Source organism: Amblyomma americanum, chromosome 10 (assembly GCF_052857255.1).
Source record: "Amblyomma americanum isolate KBUSLIRL-KWMA chromosome 10, ASM5285725v1, whole genome shotgun sequence".
In the NCBI taxonomy this organism is placed as follows: domain Eukaryota; kingdom Metazoa; phylum Arthropoda; class Arachnida; order Ixodida; family Ixodidae; genus Amblyomma; species Amblyomma americanum.
The window spans coordinates 141,982,055-142,006,623 of record NC_135506.1 but is presented as its reverse complement, the minus strand read 5'-3'; the positions used below and the strand labels follow the sequence as shown (position 1 = coordinate 142,006,623).

Genomic DNA, 24,569 nt, shown 5'->3' with positions numbered 1-24,569 from the left:
TGTCGAACAACTTCTGCAGGTCTTCCTTGTTGTCAGCCATTATCACTATAACGTCCGCGTATATTAGTCCTGGTAATGTCTGTTTAATCAATTCCCCTTGCTTGAAAAAAGATAGGTTGAAGCCTAGTCCGCTCCCCTCTAGCTTCGCTTCCAAACCTTGCAGGTACAACATGAACAACAAAGGGGACAGAGGACATCCTTGTCTAAGCCCCCGCTGTATCTCTACAGGCCCTGATACATTTTTTTCCGGTTGCTCGCAGCGCCACCAGATACGCAACAAAAACAAGCGACGCAAAAAATAGCATGCGCACTGCCAAAGTTAGAAATTGCATTTATTTAGTTCCGCTAAAGAAATATTATTTTGGTGCGAACCTTTTGACACTAGAAGCTGTCGTGGATAGCTGTTACTCTCGATCCCAACGGCAGCGGCCGACCGTGAAGCAGGGCCTTTGCCGCGACCGTCGATCGTTTTGGGTTGCGTGTTTCTTCCTGGTTGACGTTCCATGTTCGTTTAGCTCGCAGGTACTTAAAGATGTAACTGAGCACTTCACCTTTTCGAAGTCGTTTCCACGCTCTGCGCGCTGCCGCGTCAGCCATTTTGTTTGTTTACATTTATCGGATTTGTGATTGACTTTGTACTTGGCTTAGCTTTTTATGAATAAAGTACTAGAAAATGTCCGGATATAATATCTTACGCTTATAATATTGTACAGAAATGTTCTCACCCGCTTTAGAAACACCACATAGCAATTTTAAACATCTTTCATGCGCGCTGATGTCTTTCAATTGTACCATTTCTTTTTCAATGATCGTCCCTGCCATCATTTTCGAATGACATTATTTTTTTACCGTGTAGCACCGAAGGAGACCAAATGACATTCGATGCATCGAATGACATTCGGTTAGAATGACATTAAATATGCCGTGTGACAGGGGTTGGAGCACTGTGTCTACCCGCGCGAAACCGCAGAGTCGGAAGTGAACGAGGTGCCCACCCGTTACAAAGGGCAAGGCCTCAAGTATCTATCTATCTATCTGGAGCCGGCGCGCGACGGCCTGACGAGAGCGTTCGCCCAGGCTGGCGCTGACTCGAGAGTCGAGTTGACGGTGAGGTGTTTCGGTATGGCCACGCTCGAAGACCGCATTCTGGGCGAGAAACTTCACTACTACTGCAGCAGTAGCGAAGACGAAGATGAATCTCGCGAACATGGACCTCGGATTGTCCCAGAGAAAGCGCCGCCTGATATCACCAAGCAGAGAGAAGGCTGCTCCGTCAACGTGAGTCGGCTTGTGCCGTCTGATGTGTCTGTTTGGACTGTTGAAGGGAAGCTTGGCTGGCAGCCGTTGTACTACACCCAGATATTTTGATGTGGTGGGGAGGGGGGGGGGGGGGGGGGGAGGAAGGAAGGTGCGTTGTCTGTTGAGCGATTTGGCCGTTACCTGTGGTCCTAGATGATGTTCTTGGTCATCGGCGCGAGACAAATGCGTGCTCTCCCTTCTCTAACGGCCGGTTCTTCTGTTGCGCAGAGACTTCTGACCGGTGCTGCTCTGAAAATTTTGCGTCATGCGCGCAGTCATACAGGAGGTGGTTATGTTCTCTGCTTAACAGTGCATATACAATGGTTTCACCATCTTGTCATGGATGTGAAATATCGCGGGCACCTTATGCCTGCATGCTTTGCCACTGGATAAGTTCGCAGCACTGGCGTCGACTTCCAGAGGCTTTGCTGGGACTTGTGTACCTCTTATGTCAAGTTTATTTCCACCTGTGCTGGAGATATTTTTTCCCGTTTACAATGCGAGGCCCGGCCGTGCGGCGAACTCGTTCAGTTGCAAAACACGAAGTGCTGCAGGCGGCGGCGATGTTTCACGTCAAGGTAGAGGAACCATTCTATTAAGTGTAAAAGACAACGTTCACACCGTCGTCCAGCTCGGCAAGAATTGCACAGGATGTAAACCATGCAGCCTTCACAGGTTGCGAAAAACGTTCGGTTCAGTCGAAACATCAGCTTTCATGTAGGCTTTGCATCAGCTTGCATAAGAAGGGGGACGTGTAAAATTACTAGGAAATATCTGTCAAGATTCAACAGCGACTGAGTAAAGCAGAAATTTGGGCAAGTTGGTACGTATCCATTTTGAAACAGCGCAACAAAGACGGGACGTGGAAACTGAGGTGTAAAGACAAACATGCGCTGTTACTGGGTTTATTGAAAAAAACACACGAAATATATACAGAGTTAGGAAAGATTAATTGCCACCATAGTCAACTCATGCCACATGTGACGCCAGATATCCAATCTCCCCTTCGGAAAGGGCGACCGATGGGCAACTAATGCACGTTGCGCCTTTCTCACGTATAAGAAAAGCTTCAAAAACTTCTCGCGTCATCTTATCACAATGGCAAAACACGATATTGGTGTTCTTATAGTCGGGGGTACATTTGCATTTCTTGCAACGGAATGCACCTTTAGTGAGAGGGTCTCCTTCTGTTTTTCTTTTTTCGTACTCTTTTTCGTGTTTGCATTTGCACCTTCTGCAGTGGACCGCCACGTGTGACAGGGGGTCTTTTTTTCTGGTGTTCTCATGTTTCATGAGTCGCTTGTTGATGCATCTTCCTGTTTGGCCAATATATGTGGCGCCACACGAGAAGGGAATTTGGTATACTACCCCTACCTCGCAAGGTACATAAGGGGAAACATGGCGCACCTGACAAGCCCTTTTGTTTCCCTCCTGCCTCTGCCTTACCTGTCTACACATTCTGCCTAATTTCTTCGGGGCAGAAAATACGACGTCAACGCCATATCTGCCTGCCACTTTTTTGAGCCCATGGGACATGCTGTGCGCATATGGAACCACTGCCGGCCTTTTATTTTTGCAGAAGCCTTCGGCATTCAGAAATGATCAAAATTACACTAATTATGCTGTAGTCACCTTTCCCTCGATAAATCGTCCAGTACTATACACTTCTCCACTGAACGGACTTTATGGAAAGTCATAACTTTTATCTGTTTTCAATGCCTGGACGATACAGGTTAAAGGATTTTTTTTTCCATTTTTTTTTTACCCTCTTTCCTGCTCTGGAGTGTTTTGAAATGCCAGATGAAATTTTAGCAGGGAAAACAATGTTAAACTCTCATTCATTGACTTCCTGGAACGTAGGTAGAATAAAGGTAATTGCGCCAAGATTAAGAAGCGCCAACACATGAAGGCATCTAACACTACCGATAGAATAGAACTAACGGAGCTATCAAAGTTAATAAATAAGCGCAAGGTAGCCGACATAAGGAAGTTTAATATGGAGAGAATCGAGCATGCTCTAAAGAACGGAGGTAGCCTAAAAACAGTGAAGAGGAAACTAGGCATAGGTAAAAACCAGATGTATGCATTAAGAGACAAGCAGGGCAATGTCATTAGCAATATGGATAAGATAGTTAACGTAGCCGAAGAGTTCTACACAGACCTGTACAGTAGCCAATGTAATCAGAACGCTAATGAGAAAGACAGCAGTGCACAGCAATGCGTCATCCTGCCAGTAACGAAAGATGAAGTAAAGAAAGCCTTAGAAGCAATGAAAAGGGGAAAAGCAGCTGGGGAGGATCAGGTAACAGCAGATCTGTTGAAGGATGGAGGGGACATCGTGCTAGAAAAACTAGCCACCCTGTATACGCAATGCCTTATGACCTCGACTGTACCAGAAGCTTGGAAGAATGCAAATATTATCTTAATTCATAAGAAGGGAGACGCCAAGAACTTGAAAAATTACAGGCCGATCAGCTTACTATCCGTTGCCTACAAAGTATTTACTAAGGTAATCGCTAATAGAGTCAGGGCAACGTTAGACTTTAATCAACCAAATGATCAGGCAGGCTTTCGTAAAGGATATTCTACAATAGATCATATTCACACCATCAATCAGGTGATAGAGAAATGCGCAGAATATAACCAACCTCTATATATAGCTTTCATTGATTACGAGAAAGCATTCGACTCAGTGGAAACCTCAGCAGTCATACAGGCATTGCGTAATCAGGGGGTAGAAGAGCCTTATGTCAAAATACTGGAAGATATATATAGCAACTGCACAGCTACTATAGTCCTCCATAAAGTCAGCAATAAAATTCCAATAAGGAAGGGCGTCAGGCAAGGAGACACGATCTCGCCAATGCTGTTCACCGCATGTTTGCAGGAGGTATTTCGAGGCCTGAATTGGGAACAGTTGGGAATAAGAATAAATGGAGAATACCTAAATAATCTGAGATTTGCTGATGACATTGCCTTGCTGAGTCACTCAGGAGGTGAACTGCAAATCATGATCAACGAGTTAGACAGGCAGAGCAGATCGATGGGGTGGAGCGCATATGGCAAATTCTCGCAGATCATGAGTGGCAGTTTACCAATTTCCCTCAAGAGGAAAGTGTACAACAGCATAATCTTACCGGTACTCACCTATGGGGCAGAAACGTGGAGGCTAACGAAAAGAGTTCAGCTTAAGTTAAGGACAACGCAGCGAGCCATGGAAAGAAAAATGATAGGTGTAACGTTAAGAGATCGGAAGCGGGCAGAGTGGGTGAGGGAACAAACACGGGTTAATGACATCCTAGTCGAAATCAAGAGAAAGAAATGGGCTTGGGCAGGACATGTAATGCGAAGGCAAGATAACCGCTGGTCTTTAAGGGTAACGGAGTCGGTTCCAAGAGAAAGTAAGCGTAGCAGGGGGCGGCAGAAGGTTAGATGGGCGGATGAGATTAAGAAGTTTGCAGGCAATGGGTGGATGCAGCTGGCAAAGGATAGGGTTAATTGGAGAGACATGGGAGAGGCCTTTGCCCTGCAGTGGGTGTAGTAGGGCTGATGATGAATTGCTGTTACTGTCTTGTCATGCTGCCCTAAGGACGAGAGTTATCCCAGTTTGTATGAGCAAGTTGTCTCGCTCTGTGCACCTTTGTGAACAGTTTTCAGCCATGCTGTGTCGCACATTATGCATTACCAGCGTGTCCCTCCTCCAAGGGACATAGCTTAGAAGTTGAAGGAGAGTAGAATGCGGTTACGTTATTGGGTCCAACTTGCATCGCATACTCATTTAACCCTTTGTAGGAAAGCATATATTTTTTGCAATATTCATGAAAAATCTTTGATTGCATGAGCAGGTGAAGTGCACATAAATGGTTCTCAACAAATTTCACACTTTTAATGCAAATAGTTACCGGAAAAAGTGGGACATGTTTGACCTGTTGGCGCTAAATGGAGATAAAGAAAATGGGTTGTATGTGTCTAATTGACTTGCGTAGGTTTCCTCATTTAGTTAGTTTCTTCTTAACTCTTCTTGAACCTGTTTGCACTTGTTAAACTTGTTTGCAGTACTTCTACCATTGTGGAACACCAACGGCCTGTGTTCGACTTTCACAGAGTTGAGTTCTTTGCCGATGAGCTGAAATTCACCTTAGGCACAAACTATTTTTGGCCCCTCCATGTTCATTTGGAAGGGCTTCTTGCTGCTGGTAGTTCTGAATGTTTGGCTATTGATGATTTGGCACCCAAGAACAAAACTTTACATATGATGTTTGAGAATTACTATTCAATAGTCAGGGGACGGTTTTTTTTCCAGGTTTCAGGAATGGTTCCGGTATTAGGGAATGTTTCCAGGCTTCCGGTAGTTTTCAGAGTACCCATATTTTGTTAAAAGAATTTCAAATGTGCGTCCACAGACGGCTGGGAAAGATGCGCTAGTATTTCGTAATGTATATTACCAAGGCCCGGTGCAGTCTTTTTTCTGGCCAAGAGAACTTTGTTTGCTTTTTGGATTGTAATTAAACTATTATACGATTCGTTTGTGCAACCAGGTGTATGAAGTCTGTGTTTCTCCGGCATGTTTTTATATTTTAAAAATGATTCTGTGCAGTGTGAAAAACTCTAAATGTTTGAAAAGTGTTCACCTAAGATGTCTACTTGTTCCTCGATACTTGATTATGCACCAGGGTCTGTAAGAAAGGAAACAAAAGAGGAGAAGCTGCAGGCTTGCTTGTGAAGTTTGCAAACTTGCTCCTACATTTTTCTGGATGTCATGGAGCTGTTTATGGATGATACATACATTTTCCGTGAAATTTTTTCAGCATTGTGACGAATGGGTCGTGCTGTTGCCCTTGCCTTTTTTAATTTACGAGGATCTCGTGTGTTGGGTACCTTTGGAAAACTCCACAAGCTTTGTTTAGTTTCTTTTTTGCTTCTCTGCATTCTTGTGTGTACCAGACCTTATTATTTCCTCATGATTGTGGAATAGCGAGGCGTGCAGCCGCAAATGCAAGCCAAGAGAATTTCGTTTCATTCATCGACACTGAGATCATCGGAAAGTATTGTATCCAAACTGGCCTTTTCTCGAAACAGTGGCCAGTCGGCTAAGTGGATTTCCAACGGCGCAGTTTGCTAGGGAGGATTGAGGGTGAGGATGATAAGGCGATTATCACAATAAGCTGATCGCTTCCAAATGGGTTGCTGAGAACATTCCACTTAAAATCAGTAAAAACAGAAGAACTAAAAGACAAATCTAAACAGCTCATTTTACCTGAGTTCGGGATGCAGTAAGTGTGCTTGCCTCTATTGAGCAGGCAGACATTGTTGGACAAAATAAAATACTCTATAATACGGCCTCTAGTATATTGTCACAAATGGGTTGCAGAATCAAGAGGCTAGGCACAGGCCGCAAGGAATCAAGCAGTGTCCAGCTGCCAAGAGCACGTGCGACTCACTTCCTCTTTGTCCTCAAGGCGCCGCCCGGAGAAACCTGGCGGCATTATTTCCCCTCCCCATCCAAAAAAAGGAAGCAAACACGTGGGCGCACTTGGAGCGAACGAGGTGCCCTTTACTGCGTAAATTACGGCTTCATACGCAGTACGTGCACGACCTCAGGCTGCGGTCGACGGCGCGAACTGGGCAGAGTGCCATCGGGGAGGACTTCATACGTCACATCCGTGATGCATCGCAGCACTGTGTAGGGTCCAAAGTAACGGCTCAGGAGCTTCTCCGACAGGCCGGGGCGACGTACCGGGGTCCATACCGACACTTTGTCGTCGGGGTGGTACTCGACGTGGCGATGTCGTTGGTTGTAGCGTTCTGCATCCGTTGCCTGCTGCCGGCGGATGTGCATACGGGCCAGTTGGCGGGCTTCCTCTGCGTGCCGGGTAAATTCCTCGGCGTCTGTTGGAGCACCTGGTCGTCAGGGGGGCACGAAAGCATGGCGTCGAGCATCGTTTGGACATCACGACCGTAGACGAGGCGAAACGGCGTAAATCGAGTCGTTTCCTGAATCGCCGTGTTGTAGGCAAACGTCACATATGGGAGGATCTCGTCCCAAGTCTTGTGCTGTACGTCGACGTACATTGCGAGCATGTCTGCTAAGGTTTTGTTGAGGCGCTCCGTGAGCCCGTTAGACTGCGGGTGGTATACAGTAGTCTTGCAGTGGTTCGTGTGACTCACCTGGAACACCTCGTGCATGAGCTGCGCTGGAAGCACGGTGCCGCTATCGGTGATGACGGAGGACGGGGCGCCATGTCGTAAAATAATGTGGTGTATGAAGAAGCATGCGATTTCAGAGGATCTACTGCGCGGCACCGCCTGGGTTTCCGCATAGCGCGTCAAATAATCAGTCGCAACTATAATCCACTTATTGCCAGAAGACGACACAGGGAATGGGCCCAGAAGATCAATGCCAACTTGGTCAAAAGGTGTGCGAGGTGGCGCAATTGGTTGGAGCAAACCTGCGGGCTTGAACGGTGGTGACTTACGACGCTGGCACTCACGGCAACCTCTGACGTAGCGGTGGATGGTCTTTGCAAGTTTAGGCCAATAATAGCCCTGACGCACTCGAGTGAGCGTGCGTGTAAATCCCAAATGGCCAGAGGTGGGCTCATCATGACACGCCGAAAGGATGTCGTCGCGGAAGTCTGATGGCACGACTAGGATGTAGGGCCGGTTACCGTTGCTGGAGTTTTTCTTGAACAGTACGCCATTGTGAATGCAAAAAGAGGACAAGTGGCGGGAAAAGTGTCGAGGTACGTTGGAAGCATGGCCCTCCAGGTGATCCATGACAGACCGCAGGCCAGCGTCAGCACGCTGCTTTGCCACTAAGTCCGAACTGCTGATCACACCTAGGAAACGATTGTCATCCTCTGCGCTGTCATCAGCTTGCTCGACAGGTGCGCGTGAGAGCGTGTCGGCGTCTCCGTGTTTACGTCTGGACTTATAGGCAACTGTGTAATCAAATTCTTGAAGGCGAAGGCTCCAGCGTGCTAGGCAGCCTGATGGGTCCCGGAGATTGGTAAGTCAGCACAAGGAATGGTGGTCGGTGACCACATTAAAATTATGGCATAGATATAAGGCTGAAATTTCATCGTGGCGAAGACGACAGCGAGGCACTCCTTTTCTGAGGTGGAGTAGTTGATTTCGGTGTGCGAGAGTGTGCGACTTGCATACGCGATCACACGTTCCACGCCTTCTTGATGTTGAATGAGGACGGTACCAAGCCCGATGTTGCTAATGTCGGTGTGTATCTCGGTAGCAGCCTCCTCATCGAAGTGAGCCAGCACAGTTAGTGTGTGCAGCCGTTGGCTCAGCTCTGTGAAAGCAGCCTGTTGCTCGGCAGTCCAGATGAACGGTGTATCGTCATGTGTTAAACGGGTGAGGGGTTCAGCGACCTTGGAGAAGTCTGTGATAAAACGACGGTAGTAGGCGCACAAACCCAAGAAGCGCTTGAGCGTTTTCTTTGTAGTAGGACGGGGAAACTTGGCTACGGCGGCAGTTTTCTCGGGATCGGGTCGTATGCTATCGGCGCTCACAATATGGCCAAGATACTTGAGCTCTTTGTAGCCAAAGTGGCATTTCTCGTGTTTAAGTGTCAAGTCAGCCAACCGCAGGGCATCCAACACGGTCCGCAGGCGTTGAAGGTGTTGGTTGAAGGTTTCTGAAAGCATCACCACGTCATCTAGGTATACTAAACAGGTTTGCCATTTGAGGCCAGCCAGGACAGTGTCCATCATGCGCTGAAATGTCGCCGGCGCAGGGCAAAGGCCGAAGGGCAATACTTTAAATTCATATAGGCCGTCGGGTGTGATGAAGGCAGTTTTTTCACGGTCACGTTCATCAACCTCAATCTGCCAATATCCGCTCTTTAGGTTGATCGACGAAAAATACTTGCCGCGGCGAAGTCTGTCGAGTGAGTCATCGATGCGGGGCAGCGGGTAGACGTCCTTTTTCGTCATGGCGTTCAGCTTACGGTAATCCACGCAAAAGCGCAGTGTCCCATCCTTCTTCTTAACAAGCACGACGGGCGACGACCACGGGCTCTTAGAGGGCTGAATAATGCCATCTGTAAGCATCTCCTTCACCTGCGTTTGGATAGTGTCGCGTTCCTTCGGGGAAATGCGATATGGCTGTTGTCGTATGGGGCAAGCATCATTGGAAGTGATGATCCGATGCTTCGTGATCGTCGTTTGCCGCACTTTCGAGGAGGATGCGAAGCAGGTTTTGTACTGGAGCAGTAGGGCGCGGAGGTCGCGCTGTTGAGTCGCTGAGAGCCCGGAGCTAATATCGATGCGATCCAGGGACGTGTCCGGACGGTCCATGGCCTCGGACGCAAACCACTCAGTAACATCGCCAATTGGTCGGCCCACGCGACAGCAGTAGCTCGGAAAAGGTGACGAGGCTCGCTCGTAAAATTAGTAATCAGGAGTTCCGACCGACTGTCACAGAGGTGGATGACACTTCGGGCCGCGAAAATGCCATGTGTCAGCAGCAAGGAAAGGTTGCGCTCGGCGACTGCAGGTCCATCACGTAGCCCATCATCGCATTCGACGCTTGCAAAAACACTGGATCGCGGTGGGATCAAGAAACTTTCAGTGGAAATACGAAGGGCGGAGCTGCATTGCCAAACATCAGAGGTGTCTGCTTCCGCTGTCGAAAACGTAACGGTTCTGTGCCACAGGTCAATAATAGCACCATTCTAAGGAGAAAATCTACGCCCAAAATCAGGTCACGAGAGCAGTCGCGGAGCACCAGGCAGCTAACTATGAACGTCGAGTCACTGATCTGGACCCTAGCCGTGCACGCACTGTCCAAGCGGAGTAATGATATGGCCCCCCGTTGTCCGGATCTGCACGCCAGAGCAAGGGGTTGTAACTTTCTTTAGAAGCGCTGCCAATTTGCCACTGATTATTGAAAGCTCCGCTCCTGTGTCCACCAACGTGCTAATGCTGTGACCATCGAGAAGCACGGGTATGTTGAGGGAGAAACGGTCCTTTAGTTCAGCTTCTGTTATCGACGTCGTCAAAGCTCTATCATCGGATGTCTGCGTCGTCTGCATCGTCAGGGGGTCTTTACAGCGTTGATATCCAGCGACCACGGCCCTGGAGGTCGCTGTCCTCAGTTTTCCCGGCGAGGGCTGGGCGAGCGGTCCGCCGTCGCTCGCAAGGAGTTGTGCACATTCGGTGAAAACGATGGACGGCGAGGTGATGGTGATCGGGACTGACGGCGCGCCATGGACCACTGAGGTTGATGGGTCAAGTACTCTTCAATTTCACGGGGCCGTTGGCCAAACCGGGGCCTTGGCGCATTGGAGGGAAAACCCTGCAGGCCAAGCTCTCGATATGGGTACCGGCGGAACAGGTGACCGGGCTCCCCACAGTGGAAGCACAAACGCCGGCGGTCAGGGCCACGCCAGACGTCCGCTCTGCGCAGGGATTCTCGATCACTCAGGATGCGGTGCTGCCCTGGTTGCACGGAGGGTAGCAGGACGTCGTGATGGTTGGGAAAAACTGCCGCTGGATTCGGGGCAAGGTGTCGCAGCGCTTCAGCGTAGGTCGGGCGGCAGTAGTCTGTCTGGTTGGGCGGTGGAAATGCCGGTGGATTTGGGGCGGAGCGTTGCAGAGCTTCAGCGTATGTCGGGCGGCAGTTGTCCGTCTGGATAGGCTGTGGTTCGGCGTGTAGTAACGGAGGCCTGATAGCTTGCTGCACTTCTTCGCGGATAACGCTCATAAGGGAGCTGGCCGCTGGCTGCGACGTACCACAAATCTTCTCTAGCTCCTCACGGACAACCAGGCTCCTCATGTCGCGGAGAAAGTCGGTATTGCTGTTGAAAACCGGGAGGGACTCCGTAACAGAAGCAGCAAGGACTGGCCGGTCGTACGCGGTGGAACGCTGCCAGAGGACCTGCTCCATCGTGACTGCTTTCGCTAGAAACTCGGCAACAGTGCTCGGGGGGCTGCGCACGAGGCCGACGAAAAGCTGTTCTTTAAAGCGACACTGAGAACTCTATCAATTTTTTTTGTTAGCAAAATCTGATAGTTCGGCATTTCATGGCTTTGTTGCCGTTTGCCCGGGCGCGAAAGATGCATTTATTTCAAAGAAATTTGGATTCGAAGTTGAAAAAGTTTTTCCCGCCACTCTTATTCAAACTCAGGGAACTCTTATGACGTCACAGAACAGAGTGACGTGAAACGTGACGTAAACGCAGACTCCGTGATTTCTGACGGCTAGCGGTGCGGTGCGCAACCTTCCTTTGCCAGCCTCAGAGATTCGTGGCATCCATGAAGTAAGGAAATTCCTCCAAGGTGGCGCCTCTTGTCCTAGGAAGTCATCACGCTTGTACTTGTGAGATTGTCCTGTGGCGGCGATACCTGTATTTTGGTTCTTGCTATTTTCTACATTACAAGAGCTTTGTTTTCAGGAAGAGTGGCGTTTTTGGGATCAGGAGTTGCTATTCTATCGATACAAGTCAACTTCAATGTCTCCTCAGTGTCCCTTTAACACTGCGCATTAGGTGGCGCAGCTTTTTGGCTTCCGACATAGCTTGGTAAGCCCGTCGGAAGAGCCGCTTCATGTCTTCGACGTACATGGTAACAGTTTCGTTGGGCATTTGCATACGGGACTGCAATGCTCGTTCAGCTCGTTCCCGATGATCAGCGCTGACGTACCACGTACGAGCACCGTCCTCCAAGCTGAAGAAAACGTTCCTCAGCTTGGCGGCGTCATCCCATTGGTTAAATGCGGCGACACGTTCAAACTTGAGGAGCCAATCTTCCACGTTCTCCAGTTGAGTCCCGTGAAAGGACTTTGGTAGCCGTGGGTTCTGGAGGGTGTAGTACGCGGCGCCTTGTATGACCGGTTGAGGAGTAGGCACCGAGGGAGAGTTGAATGGCCTGAGCACAGGAGGCAGTCGGCCAGGCGGCGAGGTTGTCTCCAATAGCCCATGCTCAGGGGGCAGTCCAAGATTTCGGCAGCTGACCCGGTGCACTGGCGTGTCGACAGGGAGAGGTCTGGGGTCCTTGGTGTTCGGAGGGGTGTGCGACATATTCCAGAGCGATTTACCCAGCACCTCCACCACAAAATGTCACAAGTGGGTTGCAGAATCAAGAGGCTAGGCACAGGCTGCAAGGAATCAAGCAGTGTCCAGCTGCCAAGAGCACGTGTGACTCACTTCTTCTTTGTCCTCAAGTCGCCGCCCGGAGACACCTGGCGGCAATATGTTAGTTCACTTCTTCAAAAAAAGGCGTGTGCATTAAAATCTCTCGTACTACCAGATATGGCTCCGGCAATTGATTATAAAGTGCTCCTAGATCATGCAGTGTTACAGTGAGATGTGGTGGAAAATTTATAGAGCATACTGTAATTGTTTTATAATGAACACTGACTGCCAGGCAGTGAGCCCTATTTCATAAGTTGCAGCATCGCCCTGGACTAATAGAGAAACTCCCCCAGAGCGCGTACTCGCCTGCTCTTGGTCTCTTTGAAATGCTTTATAGTTTCTAAAAATATGTATGTGTAGAGCTCCCAAGTTTGTCTCCTGTAGACATAATGCTACAGGCGACAACATATTTGCGTTGTGCTTTATGGCACATAGCTAGCTAAGGCCATTATGCACCAAGCTCAAGGTATAGAATGTTTTCTGCATAATTTTTAGGAACGGGAGAAATCATCGGTGGTGTAGCTGGCCTGAATAGTTTGTACTGCCTTGTAATAACAGAAGAAAAGAAATTTAGAAATGGGTAATGGCAAAAGCCTTAAAGAAGGTAAGGTAGCCTGAGCGGCTATCCTCGGCTGGGCAACGATCTCGCAACTCCCAACAGTGGGGATTTAATTAGTGGGGGGATAAATACGTTTTCCCTGTTTAACCGCGGCTGACAATTCAAAACCACCCAGACCCACCCCGTGATTGCGCGCGCTGCCAAGCGCATGTCGACCACGGCGGGCCTTGCTATGAGGGAAACAAAGGAGCGACGCTCTGGCTAACACAAACAGGCATTTATTGCTATAACAACAATAACGCCAGCTAGCAACAAAATACGGCAAGGAATCGAGATCGTCCGACTCACCAGCATGGTTACGAGTGAATGTTCGCCCACGCTAGTGTAGGGGATACTCTGCGGCCGGATGGGATGAGGTGCAGGAGAGCCTTTCTGCCCACGAGGCCTCACCCCGCTGGTAGAGAGCGGAGCGCTGCTCTTGAACGTCAGTGCGCATTGAATTTCCCCAGCCGAAGAGAGAGTCGTCTCCCCCGCGAGCTTGCGCACAGCCATCATGCCGTCTGTGGCGCTCGTGTAGCTGCGACGCTGGCACCCTCCCTTGTTTGTTAAGGTAACTAGGTACGCATCTCGGGGAAGCAAACCGAAGGGGGCGCCATCCCCACGCAACCAATCGAATAAAAACCTCAGCTTTCTTTTCAGGACTGAGAAAGTGGTTGAGGTGTATCAATCATAAAGCGAGTCAGTGGACCAAATTTCACAGTTTTTCAAGAATACCAGAGTCTTTTAAAAAGCTAAAAAAGAAGATATGTTAACAGTTGCATTATCACGTAAGAGCTGTGTTGGGTGAAAAGGAATGCATTCATTATAAAATTGAGTAAAGTACATTTTTCTTAGTTTTTCCAGTTTCGCACGAGAGAATAAAATGTTAACTCCATCTCTATCTCCGCATTCTTCGCAAACAGGTTTGTCTTGTTTTGTTAGCAGGAAGTTGTGCGTGAGGTGTTTGTGGCCTATTAGGAGACTGCAGAGAATCACTTCCTGGTGCACACATGACATCATTCATGTAAAACTGGCTTTAGGAAATGTTGTTTATTATTTATTTTGCTGTTTCAAGCCGACTTCCATTTCTTCCTTAATTTCTGTTGTACTAAGTTCATGCAACCCTTAAAGGGTGTATTTACTTTCTTTATTTCCTTGCCTTGAGCTTCAGCAGCACACAAATCTGCTCTCTCATTACCTTTTAGTCTGACATGACTTAGGACCCAGCAGAGTTTTATGTTTGGACCTCGAGCTGTGGCTGTTACTATGTAGTGTATGATGTTACCAAGTTTAGGAGTGATTGCATTTCTAGAGTGGAGAGCTGTAAGTACACTTAAGGAGTCTGTGTAAATAATACTGTTCATGAGGTCCTCATTTACTATCTTTTCTATGGCCACAGAGACTGCGTAACATTCTGCAATGAAGGTAGATGCACTGTGGAAGTCGCACTGTTCCTCCGAATTCCCACGTACCACTGTGTTTCTTCAAAAACTTCCGTTTTTGAAGAATCAGTGTAAAAGTCCATAAGACCCCTTTATTTTTCTTCGAGTGCAAGAGGTTCATGTATGATATGTTGCTGTGGTTGCTGTGGGCTTTGTTTCTTACAGAACTGTGTAAGAGTGAAATTGCAAATTGTAGGGAAATCATACCATGGAGGTAGTGGGTCTCTTGTTTGTGCTGTTTAGGGTTGACCTGTTTATAAATGCCATATAACTTTGTCAGGAATTTTTTGGCATTACGGCAGATTTATTGGGCTTTTGCTGTGGACATTTTAAAGTTTATGAAATTCTCCTTCATTCTCCTTCATTAAAATTCCCCAGGCTTTGTTTTGTTTCATTTTTGCATCTCTGCATTGTTGTGTTTACTAAATTTTGGGAATTTGTTTTACCACTCCAGATGACTAAGCAATTGCTAGGCGTGCAGCGGATTGAATACACTTGGTGATAAATTCATTTTGTTCATCTATGCTAAGATTATCTGAAACCATTTTATCTAGGCTGGCCTTTTCTCTTAACAGTGCCCAGTTGGCTAAATGCAGCTTCCGACGTTGTGGCTTTGTTGGGATGACTTCCGATGCAGATGTTAAAACTTACTACAGGGAAGTGATCGCTGCTGTATGGGTTGTCGATGACATCCCATTTAAAATCGCTAAAAACAGAGGGTGAACTTTCTTTCTTTCTTTCTTTATTGTTTCCTTAGACACAGTCTAAGAGGGAGTCGAGGCTAAAGGCATCCACGCACCTGACAAAGGCCTCGGCCCCCTTACACAATGTGAACAAAAAAGATAATAATGTTCGGACAGGCAGTCGATGTTGCAGTTGTAAGGGACTAGTCTTTGCGAGAATAGCATGTCATCACAAACACTTTTGTTAGCAATGCAATAATAAGTATAAAACAATGCAATAATTCAATGGTAAATAGCAACATGTCTGCAACAGGAACATAAAGCACAACAAATTGGTTTCAAACCAACTGTCACCGCACAATCACGCGCAACCGAGACACTATGGCAGTCTTTTAGACAGTACAGAAAATTGCGGGTAATGACAGGGACATGGCAAGAGAGAATACGAGAACGCATGTACAAACTTTTGCAATAATTTATGTTAATGAAAATTTAATATCATTGTTCACAAGAAGCTTCCTGCAGTATTTTTTAAAAGCCTGGAGACCTGTATCGAAGTTCAACTGTAAATCTTTGCTGTTCAACGCATTAGTTATTTGAAAACCCAATGTTTGCCTTCCGTAGTTAGTTCTAACTTGTGGCATTTTCTGTTTTGGGTTACGAATGTTGTAAGAACTGGAACTATATACTGGGTAACTATGTAGCTTGTGTCTATGAATCCATTGAAATAGTTTGAAGAGGTACACTTGGTCAGCCTTTAACATATTATATTTGATAAATAGTGGTTGTGTTCTCAAAGACTGCTTATGACCTTTGTAATTTTCCAGTATGCGTAACATTTGTTTTTGTAATAGGTTAAGTTTGTAGTAGTTAGTACTTGTTGTCGTACCCCAAATTAAGACGCCATAGCTCATTTTGGAGTATAACAAGGAATAGTATAAGGTTTGTTTTAAGCATCTGGGTATCAGATGTTGTACTCTATATATACATCCAATGGTGCGAGACAGGGTTAGTTTAAGATGATTAACGTGGGTATTCCATGAGAGGTCGTGGCTGAACCAGACACCCAGAAATTTTTGTTCAGTAACTTGCTCCAGCGAGCGTCCTTCAAATCTAATGCTGACTGAGTTGCAGTCTGGTTTATTTATTGGTTTAAATATTAAGAACTTAGTTTTATTTATATTTAGACTCAAGCAGTTACTTTGAAGCCATTTTGATAACTGTTTTAAATAATCATTAGCAGAGTTCTGCAGATCCTGAGCATTCTCTCTGGTGAAAAAAACATTAGTATCGTCTGCATACATTATTATTTGTGGGGATCCAGGTATTACTGTAATATCATTTATATAAATAAGGAAAAGGAGGGGTTCCAAAATGGAGCCCTGCGGGACGCCATGTTGCACTTCAAGTTTGTTTGAGGACCAGTTATGGATGCACACATATTGATAACGTTTCTCCAGATAGCTGCGAATCAGTTCTAGCGCCACTCCTCTAATGCCATATATTTCTAGTTTTCTTAGCAGAATATTATGTTGAACAGTATCAAAGGCTTTGCTTAGATCAAGAAATAGGCCAAGAGTAAGCAATTTTGTTTCTATATTTTCAATTATATTATCCTTGTTGTCAATTAGCGCTTGCTCTGCTGATTTGTTTGCTTGAAATCTGTATTGGGATTCTGTTATCACGCGATGTTTCTTGAAAAAATCGCTTAACCTGTGGTTGATGACGTTTTCAAATACCTTCAAAAAAACTGTTAGAACTGAAATTGGTCTATAATTACCTAAATTGGTCTCACTACCGCCTTTATAGATAGGTGTAACTTTTGCAATCTTTAATTCATCTGGGAATTCTCCGCTAAGAAGCATCTGGTTTATTATATGCGATAATATAGGGCTTATCAAGTGCGAGACATGCTTAATAGGCAAGGCTTTTAATCCGTCATCACCGCAGGCAACATGATTTTTTAAATTTCCTATTATTTCTTCAATTTCATGAGGTGTTGCAGGGGTGAGCATAATGGAGTCTAGCAATCTGTTTACACGTATGTGGTCGTCTGCACTGTCATACTTTCCTGAATAAATACCTGTTTTGATAAAGTGCCGGTTCATTGTGTCTGCTAGATCATTCCCACTTAGCACCACATCGTCAACGCAGATTTCCTTGACACTGCAACCAGGTTTGTTTCTTGCTAATATGTTATTCAACATATTCCATGTCTTTCTGCTGTCATTTTGAATATCCTTGAATTATTTTGGAAATAATTATCCTTGGATATCTTGAGATCAGAATTTAGTTTGTTTCTTATTTGTTTAAATTCCCTCAATAAACATGGGTCTCGTTTCTTGATGAAGTCTTGAAATTTCCTGTTTTTTTCATTTATTCTGGTATAGAGCTCACACGTAACCCATGGCTTCCGAATCCGTTTGGGTTTCTTACCACTTTCTCTGAGCGGAAAGGCCACATCATAGCAGTGCTTAAATATATTCAAAAACACCTGGTACGCCAGTGTAACACTACATTGCTTGAACACGTCATCCCAGTTCTCTTGTTCTATAAGGTTGTGAAACCGCATCAAAAAAAAACTTCGTCAGTTATTGCTCGATACAAAATTTTCTCCAGTGGAGAAGCGCTTTTTTTGCCAAAAGGAAAACCCAAGCAAAACACCGGTAAATGATCACTGATGTCATATGACAGAACACCGGCCTTAACATCTGTATCATACAAGCTCGTGATTCATACATCAAGACACGTGGCAGTATCTGCTGTGACCCTAGTCACGAAAGTTTCGTGCATATGCACTGTCTGATATCGTGTCGATATTGACGTCACCGAAAATCATAAATGATTTGTAGCATTCTTCAAAGAGTACAGCGCGTTGTCGATGAATTCAATAAATTTTGCTGTTTTGCCTGCGGGCGGTCTGTAGATCGCGCCAACAGTGAGGTTCGAGAATTTCACGACCAGACTTTCAATATCTTGATCGCATCTGGTCATGCCGCTCAGCACTTCATACCGTATTTCTTCTTTCATAAAGATTGCTATGCCGCCTCCTCTTTTTATTTCCCTACTAAGGCTCACACACTTGTAACCAGGAAGGTGCGGTACCGTGTCTGCCTGTGTTAGCCTAGTTTCTGTTAACACTATTGATGAGAATTTAATGCTTAGTGACTGGAGAAGCATTTCAAGAGTGTCCACTTTGTTCTTCATGCTTCACGTGTTTATATGCATAGCCAAAAACTGTCTTTTGTTCGAACTGAAGTTTTGGTTAAAAGCTTGACAGTCGTAATACTGGCAAATAATCTTTCCCGCCATATTTGCTCTGAATTGCATCCAGCAGATGCGGCACCAATTTTAGTTTATTTTTTCGAGGTAAGATGTTCTAGCAATACGGATGACATCGGCGCCCTCATCTTTCTGTGCAAGAATTTTTCCTCCCGCACACCACACGAACTTCCAGCCTGCAGATTTTTTTTGGCAATTGCAGCTCCCAGAAGCCTTTTGGTCAGAATGGTCAAATGTTCATTCACATATACCGAACAAGATTGTCCTCCATAGTCAAGGTCCTTGGTGGTGATCCTTTGTTTTTTGCTCTTTTGCAGGACTGCATTTCGCTTGGTGTGCTGGACAAAACGCACCACAATGTTTTTCTCTTCTGAATTGTGCACAGGGACACGATGGCAGACATCAATATCATTGTCTGTGATTGGTTCGCCCAAGAAGGTGCCAATTTTCTTAACGACATCAGTTGCATCTCCCTCTGCTGGAACACCCTTGATTTCCAGGTTTTTAGATCTCTGTTGCTGCTCTAGCTCTTCAACTCTATCACTCAATCTGCGGTTCTCGGCTGTAAGTTGGTCATTTCTTTTCACTAACTCTTGAAATTCTTTTCGCAGTTCTTTCAGCTCTTTCTTAATATCATTGACACCATCGCATGTGTCACTGCAGAATTTCACGCTGTCCTTCAATGTCCTAAGGTCCGCTCGAAGTTCGCGCTTAAAGTCATCAAGCACCTTATAAAATTCTTTGGCCTCCTTACTCATACTGTGACAGAAAGTGGAAATGGCGTGGGTACAAAGAAAGTTGTTCGTTGTACACTTTCGTTTTCAAGCAATAAGCGCGACACACATGGCAGTCGTCGTGTTCGGCAACAGTGCACAAAAATAGAATTTTTTTTTTTTTTAGAAAAAGTGCAGATAACCTCACCTGCATATAGTAGTAAAGATATTAGGTCCGTGTTCACTGTAAACTGTCGCCGAACTGAGGAAGCAGCTGGAAGTCGTCCCTCTTAAGTAGGCTGGTGGGGCGTGGCAGTCGTGGCGAACTCCTTTGCAGAGCACGCATGCGCCAGATAAGCGTGGGAACGCTGGCCCAGAGCGATGAAGTAGTAGCTGCCTTCGCTCTGCGATCGGCCCTCTTCAGGAATCTGTGGCAGGGACTGCATATAGTAGTAAAGATATTAGGTCCGTGTTCACTGTGCACTGTCGCCGAACTGACGAAGCAGCTGGAAGTCGTCCCTCTTAAGTAGGCTGGTGGGGCGTGGCAGTCGTGGCGAACTCCTTTGCAGAGCACGCATGCGCCAGATAAGCGTGGGAACGCTGGCCCAGAGCGATGAAGTAGTAGCTGCCTTCGCCGTGCGATCGGCCCTCTTCAGGAATCCGTGGCAGGGACTGCATATAGTAGTAAAGATATTAGGTCCGTGTTCACTGTGCACTGTCGCCGAACTGAGAAGACAAATCTAGAAGACAAACTAGAAGACAAATCTATGGAGCTTATTTTTCCTGAACATACTTGTACCGCCGACTTGAACAATATCAGGATCCTTGGAAGGGAAAAAGATAGGCTGGCTCGGGAGATTGTCGAGGCTATCGCAGTCAACAAAAAAGGAAAGGACTGCTTCAGCACCGCATCTATTGCTCTCTTAATGAAAGAAAAGGCGTTCCTTCATGATGCTGGCCCTGACCCATGAAACGGCCATATTTCGCCCACCACCGCCTTTGTTTTCCCATCACTTGCATCAACTTAGTTTTTAGCCTTGTTTGGCCATGTTTCCATTGACTCTATGATTTTCAGATTCCTGTTCACTACTGCATTTCGGGTTTCATTCACCTACATCAAGGAGGTTTACTTTTCTGCCATGTTTTCGTTGAATTTTTATTGACTCTGCTTCTGTCTCAGGTGGAGCCTTTTCCTTGACCAACCACCAACCATCAAGTTTTAAACCTCTTAGCTCTGTGTGGAGTGTTTGTTCTCACCTTTTTGGTTTTTATGACGCACCTTTGGTCCTTTAAGCATCTGGCTTTTGCAGCCTTGGTCAATTTTTTGCACTTGCCTTTTATACACATTCTCGGTTATCTGTCGTGTTTCGCCTGTATACATGCGAATGATATGTCACGTGGCCTTATGTTGTTTGGTTTTGTGCCGGTTTCTCTGCTTGTGTTGACGCCTGCCTAGGTGACCTTATTCTTTTTAAATAATTTTTTCTCTTTTTTCCGCCCCCTTGTGCCATGTGCACAACCCTCTCTTCCTCCTCCCACTTCACCTCCTTCCATGTATATATATATTTCCTTATTCTTTATTCGCTTCGCTCCTTTCATTAAAGTTGTCAGTCAGTGATGTGTTTTGTGTTTCCCTCATCCCAACATTCACGCTGGCCCTCTTAAATGGAATTGCACCAACTAGCTCAGAAGAATGCCATCTTGTTTATACAGCAGACAGTGTAATCAGAACGTTATTGAGACAGGCAGTAGCGCACAGCAATGGGACATTCCGGCAGTAACGAAAAAGGAAGTAAAAAAAAAGCCTTAGGAGCAATGCAAAGGGGGAAGTAGCTGGGGAGGAAAATCAAAGTAATGTTCAGCAGCCTCGGAAGGGAACAGAACTTCACAGCTGTTGGTATCAAGGTACTGGAAGTGATAAGGGAATACATCTACTTCGGGCAGGTAGTGACCGCTTATCCAGATCATCAGAGGGAAATAATTAGAAGAATAAGAATGGGGTGGTGCGCTTATTGCAAGTTCTCTCAGTTTATGAATGGCAGTTTACCAATATCCCTCAAGAGAAAAGTACACAATAGCTGTATCTTACCGATACTCGCCTATGGGAGCAGAAACGTGGAGGCTAACGAAAAGAGTACAGCTTTAGTTAAGGACAACGCAGCGAGCCATGGAAAGGAAAATGATAGGTATTACGTTAAGAGACCGAAAGCAGGCTGAGTGGGTTGGGAACATACACGGGTTAATGACGTCCTAGTCAATATCAACAGGAAGAAATGGGCTTAGGCAGGGCATGTAATGCGAACGCAAGATAAGCGCAGGCCTGTAAGCTTAACAGAGTGGATTCCAAGAGAACGCATGCGTAGCAGGGTTGTTAGAAAATTTGGTAAACGGATGTGATTACAAAGTTTGTAAGCATATGGTGGCCGCAGCTGGCAAAGGACAAGGTTAATTGGAGAGACATGGGAGAGGGCTTTGCCCTGCAGTGGGTGAAGTCAGGCTGATGACGATGATTATTATGAGCTAAGTGGAAAAAAGTGGGACATATATGTCTCGTTGGCACTAAAGGGCTGCAAAGAAAATGGGAAGCATGTGTCTTGACCTACATGGGTTTCCTCACTGGGCTAGTTTCTTCTAACCAATTCATCAACTTGTTCGCACTTGTTCGCTTGTTGAACTTGTTTGCGCTACTTCTGTCGTGGAACACCAACGGCATCTACAACTGGCCCGCCGCGGTGGCTCAGTGGTTAGGGCGCTCGACTACTGATCCGGAGTTCCCGGGTTCGAACCCGACCGCGGCGGCTGCGTTTTTATGGAGGAAAAACGCTAAGGCGCCCGTGTGCTGTGCGATGTCAGTGCACGTTAAAGATCCCCAGGTGGTCGAAATTATTCGCACCTCCTTCTTCCTTCTTTCACTCCCTTCCTTATACCGTCCCTTACTGTGTGGTTCAGGTGTCCAAGGATATATGAGACAGATACTGCACCATTTCCTTTCCCCAAAAAACCAATTATTAATTATCTACAACTGGGTACAAGGCTGGGTTTCCGTTTCCAGTTGTACGCCTTTGTTCGATTTTCACAGAGTTGTGTTCTTTGCTGTTGAGCCGAACTTTACTCGGGACAGCAACTATTTGTGGCTATTTTTTTTTGCTCTCGATGTTCATTCAGAAGGGCTTCTTGCTGCTGGTGATTCTGATTGTTTGGCTATTGATGATTTGGCACCCAAGAACAAACTCTACATACGTTGGTTTTGAGAATTACCACTCAAGATTCAGTCGTTAAGTGTCCAACTATTTTAAACACGGTAACAAAGAAGTACTTTCCTCTTATTGTCATCTCAAATCTTCGGAACAAATGCACGTTGTGATCTAGTTTCTCTCTATGCAGAAAAATTAATCTCTCTCCGGGCTTTTTTGTTTTTTTTGCCACATCGAATATAGCCAAAAAAGAATGAAGTTTCAAGGTCTCACCTCGCTAGCTCATTTAGTGGATGCAGCTGAAACCATTTTTAAACAAATCATTGAAATTTTAATATCTGTGGGAGCACAGCTTAAGGGGGACTACTGCGTACCACTGCCTCTTAGGAGCTGTTCAGTATGGGGAACAGTGTGGGACGTACTTGTCCCATTGTCCCAGAAAGGGTTAAAATGAGAATTTTTGTTCTAGATATATCATAATGACATTAGGTGTGTTTGTGTTGAGCAAAGGACTGCGCAAAATAATACAAACAAGTACGAGAAGGGCACAAGGACGGGCGCAGACTCGCATTGAGTTTATTCAGAAGAACAACGCATACTTATACCTTCCACACTGCCATTGCAATCACTAAGCGCAATCCAGAAATCAGCTTTCTGTCTGGTAAAGTCTTATCGAGGTATCACTTACGCAATCATCTCTTTTGTTCCTTATGAAGAAAGCCTCGGCAAGTTCATGCGCCATCTGGTTACGGCTACGCCTCAAAATCCTCGTTTTCGGCAGCAAAGGCAGGCATGGGTTATCATGTGTAGCCAAAGGGCTACGAAGGGCCACGAGCCCGGAAAGACCTGTTGCCATACGAATCCGCACATTCCAAGACGGTAAAACGGGCCATTGCTACATTTTGCCTGAGGGAAGCCTTGGTGAGGTCGTGCATTTACCTGGTGCATGGCAGCCTCAACAATCAGGTTGGTAGGTTGCTGAAGGCTGGGTTTCCTTTTCCACAGTTGTGGTCGCTGTGACGGAAAAACTACTACAGAGATTGAAAGCGAGAGCATTCCAGGAAGATTGCGTCCAAGAAAAGATCAGGCCGACGGTTGTTCCCTACATTCATAGGGTGTCACAGAACTTGAACGTAGCCAATCGCTACAGTGTGCTGGTGGTATTTTCCGGCCCGCGCGAATTGGCCTCACTCTGCCCTCGGATTGCTTCCAGAGAAAGGAGCGTGCGAGGATGCAAGAAGCGCCATGCCACTGAGTTCGTCAGGTGCTCGGAGGGGTTTTTTTTATGAAATCCCCCTAACCTGTGGAAAAAGCTTACATTGGTCAAACAGGCCGATGGGTTAATGACCGGCTGAGGGAGCACCAGCTTTCAATTAAGACTGGAAAAGGGTCTAATCTGCCCTTACATTGTAGCGCATGCCCTTCGGCTACGCGTGATAACCCATGCCCGCCTTTGCTGCCGAAAACGAGGATTTTGAGGCGTAGCCGTAACCAGATGGCGCGTGAACTTGCCGAGGCCTTCTTCATAAGGAACAAAACAGATGATTGCGTGAGTGATACCTCGATAAGACTTTGTCAGACAGAAGGCAGATTTTTGGCTTGCGCTTAGTGATTGACATGGTTATCATGTGTAGCCAAAGGGCTACGAAGGGCCACGAGCCCGGAAAGACCTGTTGCCATACGAATCCGCACATTCCAAGACGGTAAAACGGGCCATTGCTACATTTTTCCTGAGGGAAGCCTTGGTGAGGTCGTGCATTTACCTGGTGCATGGCAGCCTCAACAATCAGGTTGGTAGGTTGCTGAAGGCTGGGTTTCCTTTTCCACAGTTGTGGTCGCTGTGACGGAAAAACTACTACAGAGATTGAAAGCGAGAGCATTCCAGGAAGATTGCGTCCAAGAAAAGATCAGGCCGACGGTTGTTCCCTACATTCATAGGGTGTCACAGAACTTGAACGTAGCCAATCGCTACAGTGTGCTGGTGGTATTTTCCGGCCCGCGCGAATTGGCCTCACTCTGCCCTCGGATTGCTTCCAGAGAAAGGAGCGTGCGAGGATGCAAGAAGCGCCATGCCACTGAGTTCGTCAGGTGCTCGGAGGGGTTTTTTTTATGAAATCCCCCTAACCTGTGGAAAAAGCTTACATTGGTCAAACAGGCCGATGGGTTAATGACCGGCTGAGGGAGCACCAGCTTTCAATTAAGACTGGAA

At 46.4% G+C, this 24,569-nt stretch overlaps 1 protein-coding gene across 2 annotated transcripts in view; it reads left to right on the top strand.

Moving 5' to 3' along the window:
• Nucleotides 1–989: 989 nt before the first annotated feature.
• Nucleotides 990–24,569, top strand: part of LOC144106368 (phosducin-like protein) — a 116,924-nt gene continuing 93,344 nt past the window's right edge. Inside the window, exon 1 of one of the 2 annotated variants that reach the window (XM_077639147.1) lies at nucleotides 990–1,278. In XM_077639147.1, coding sequence (XP_077495273.1) covers nucleotides 1,123–1,278 — 156 coding nt within the window. In that variant the 5' untranslated portion in view covers nucleotides 990–1,122. The remainder of the gene's footprint in view (nucleotides 1,279–24,569) is intronic. The other variant, XM_077639148.1, reaches the window with a different exon arrangement.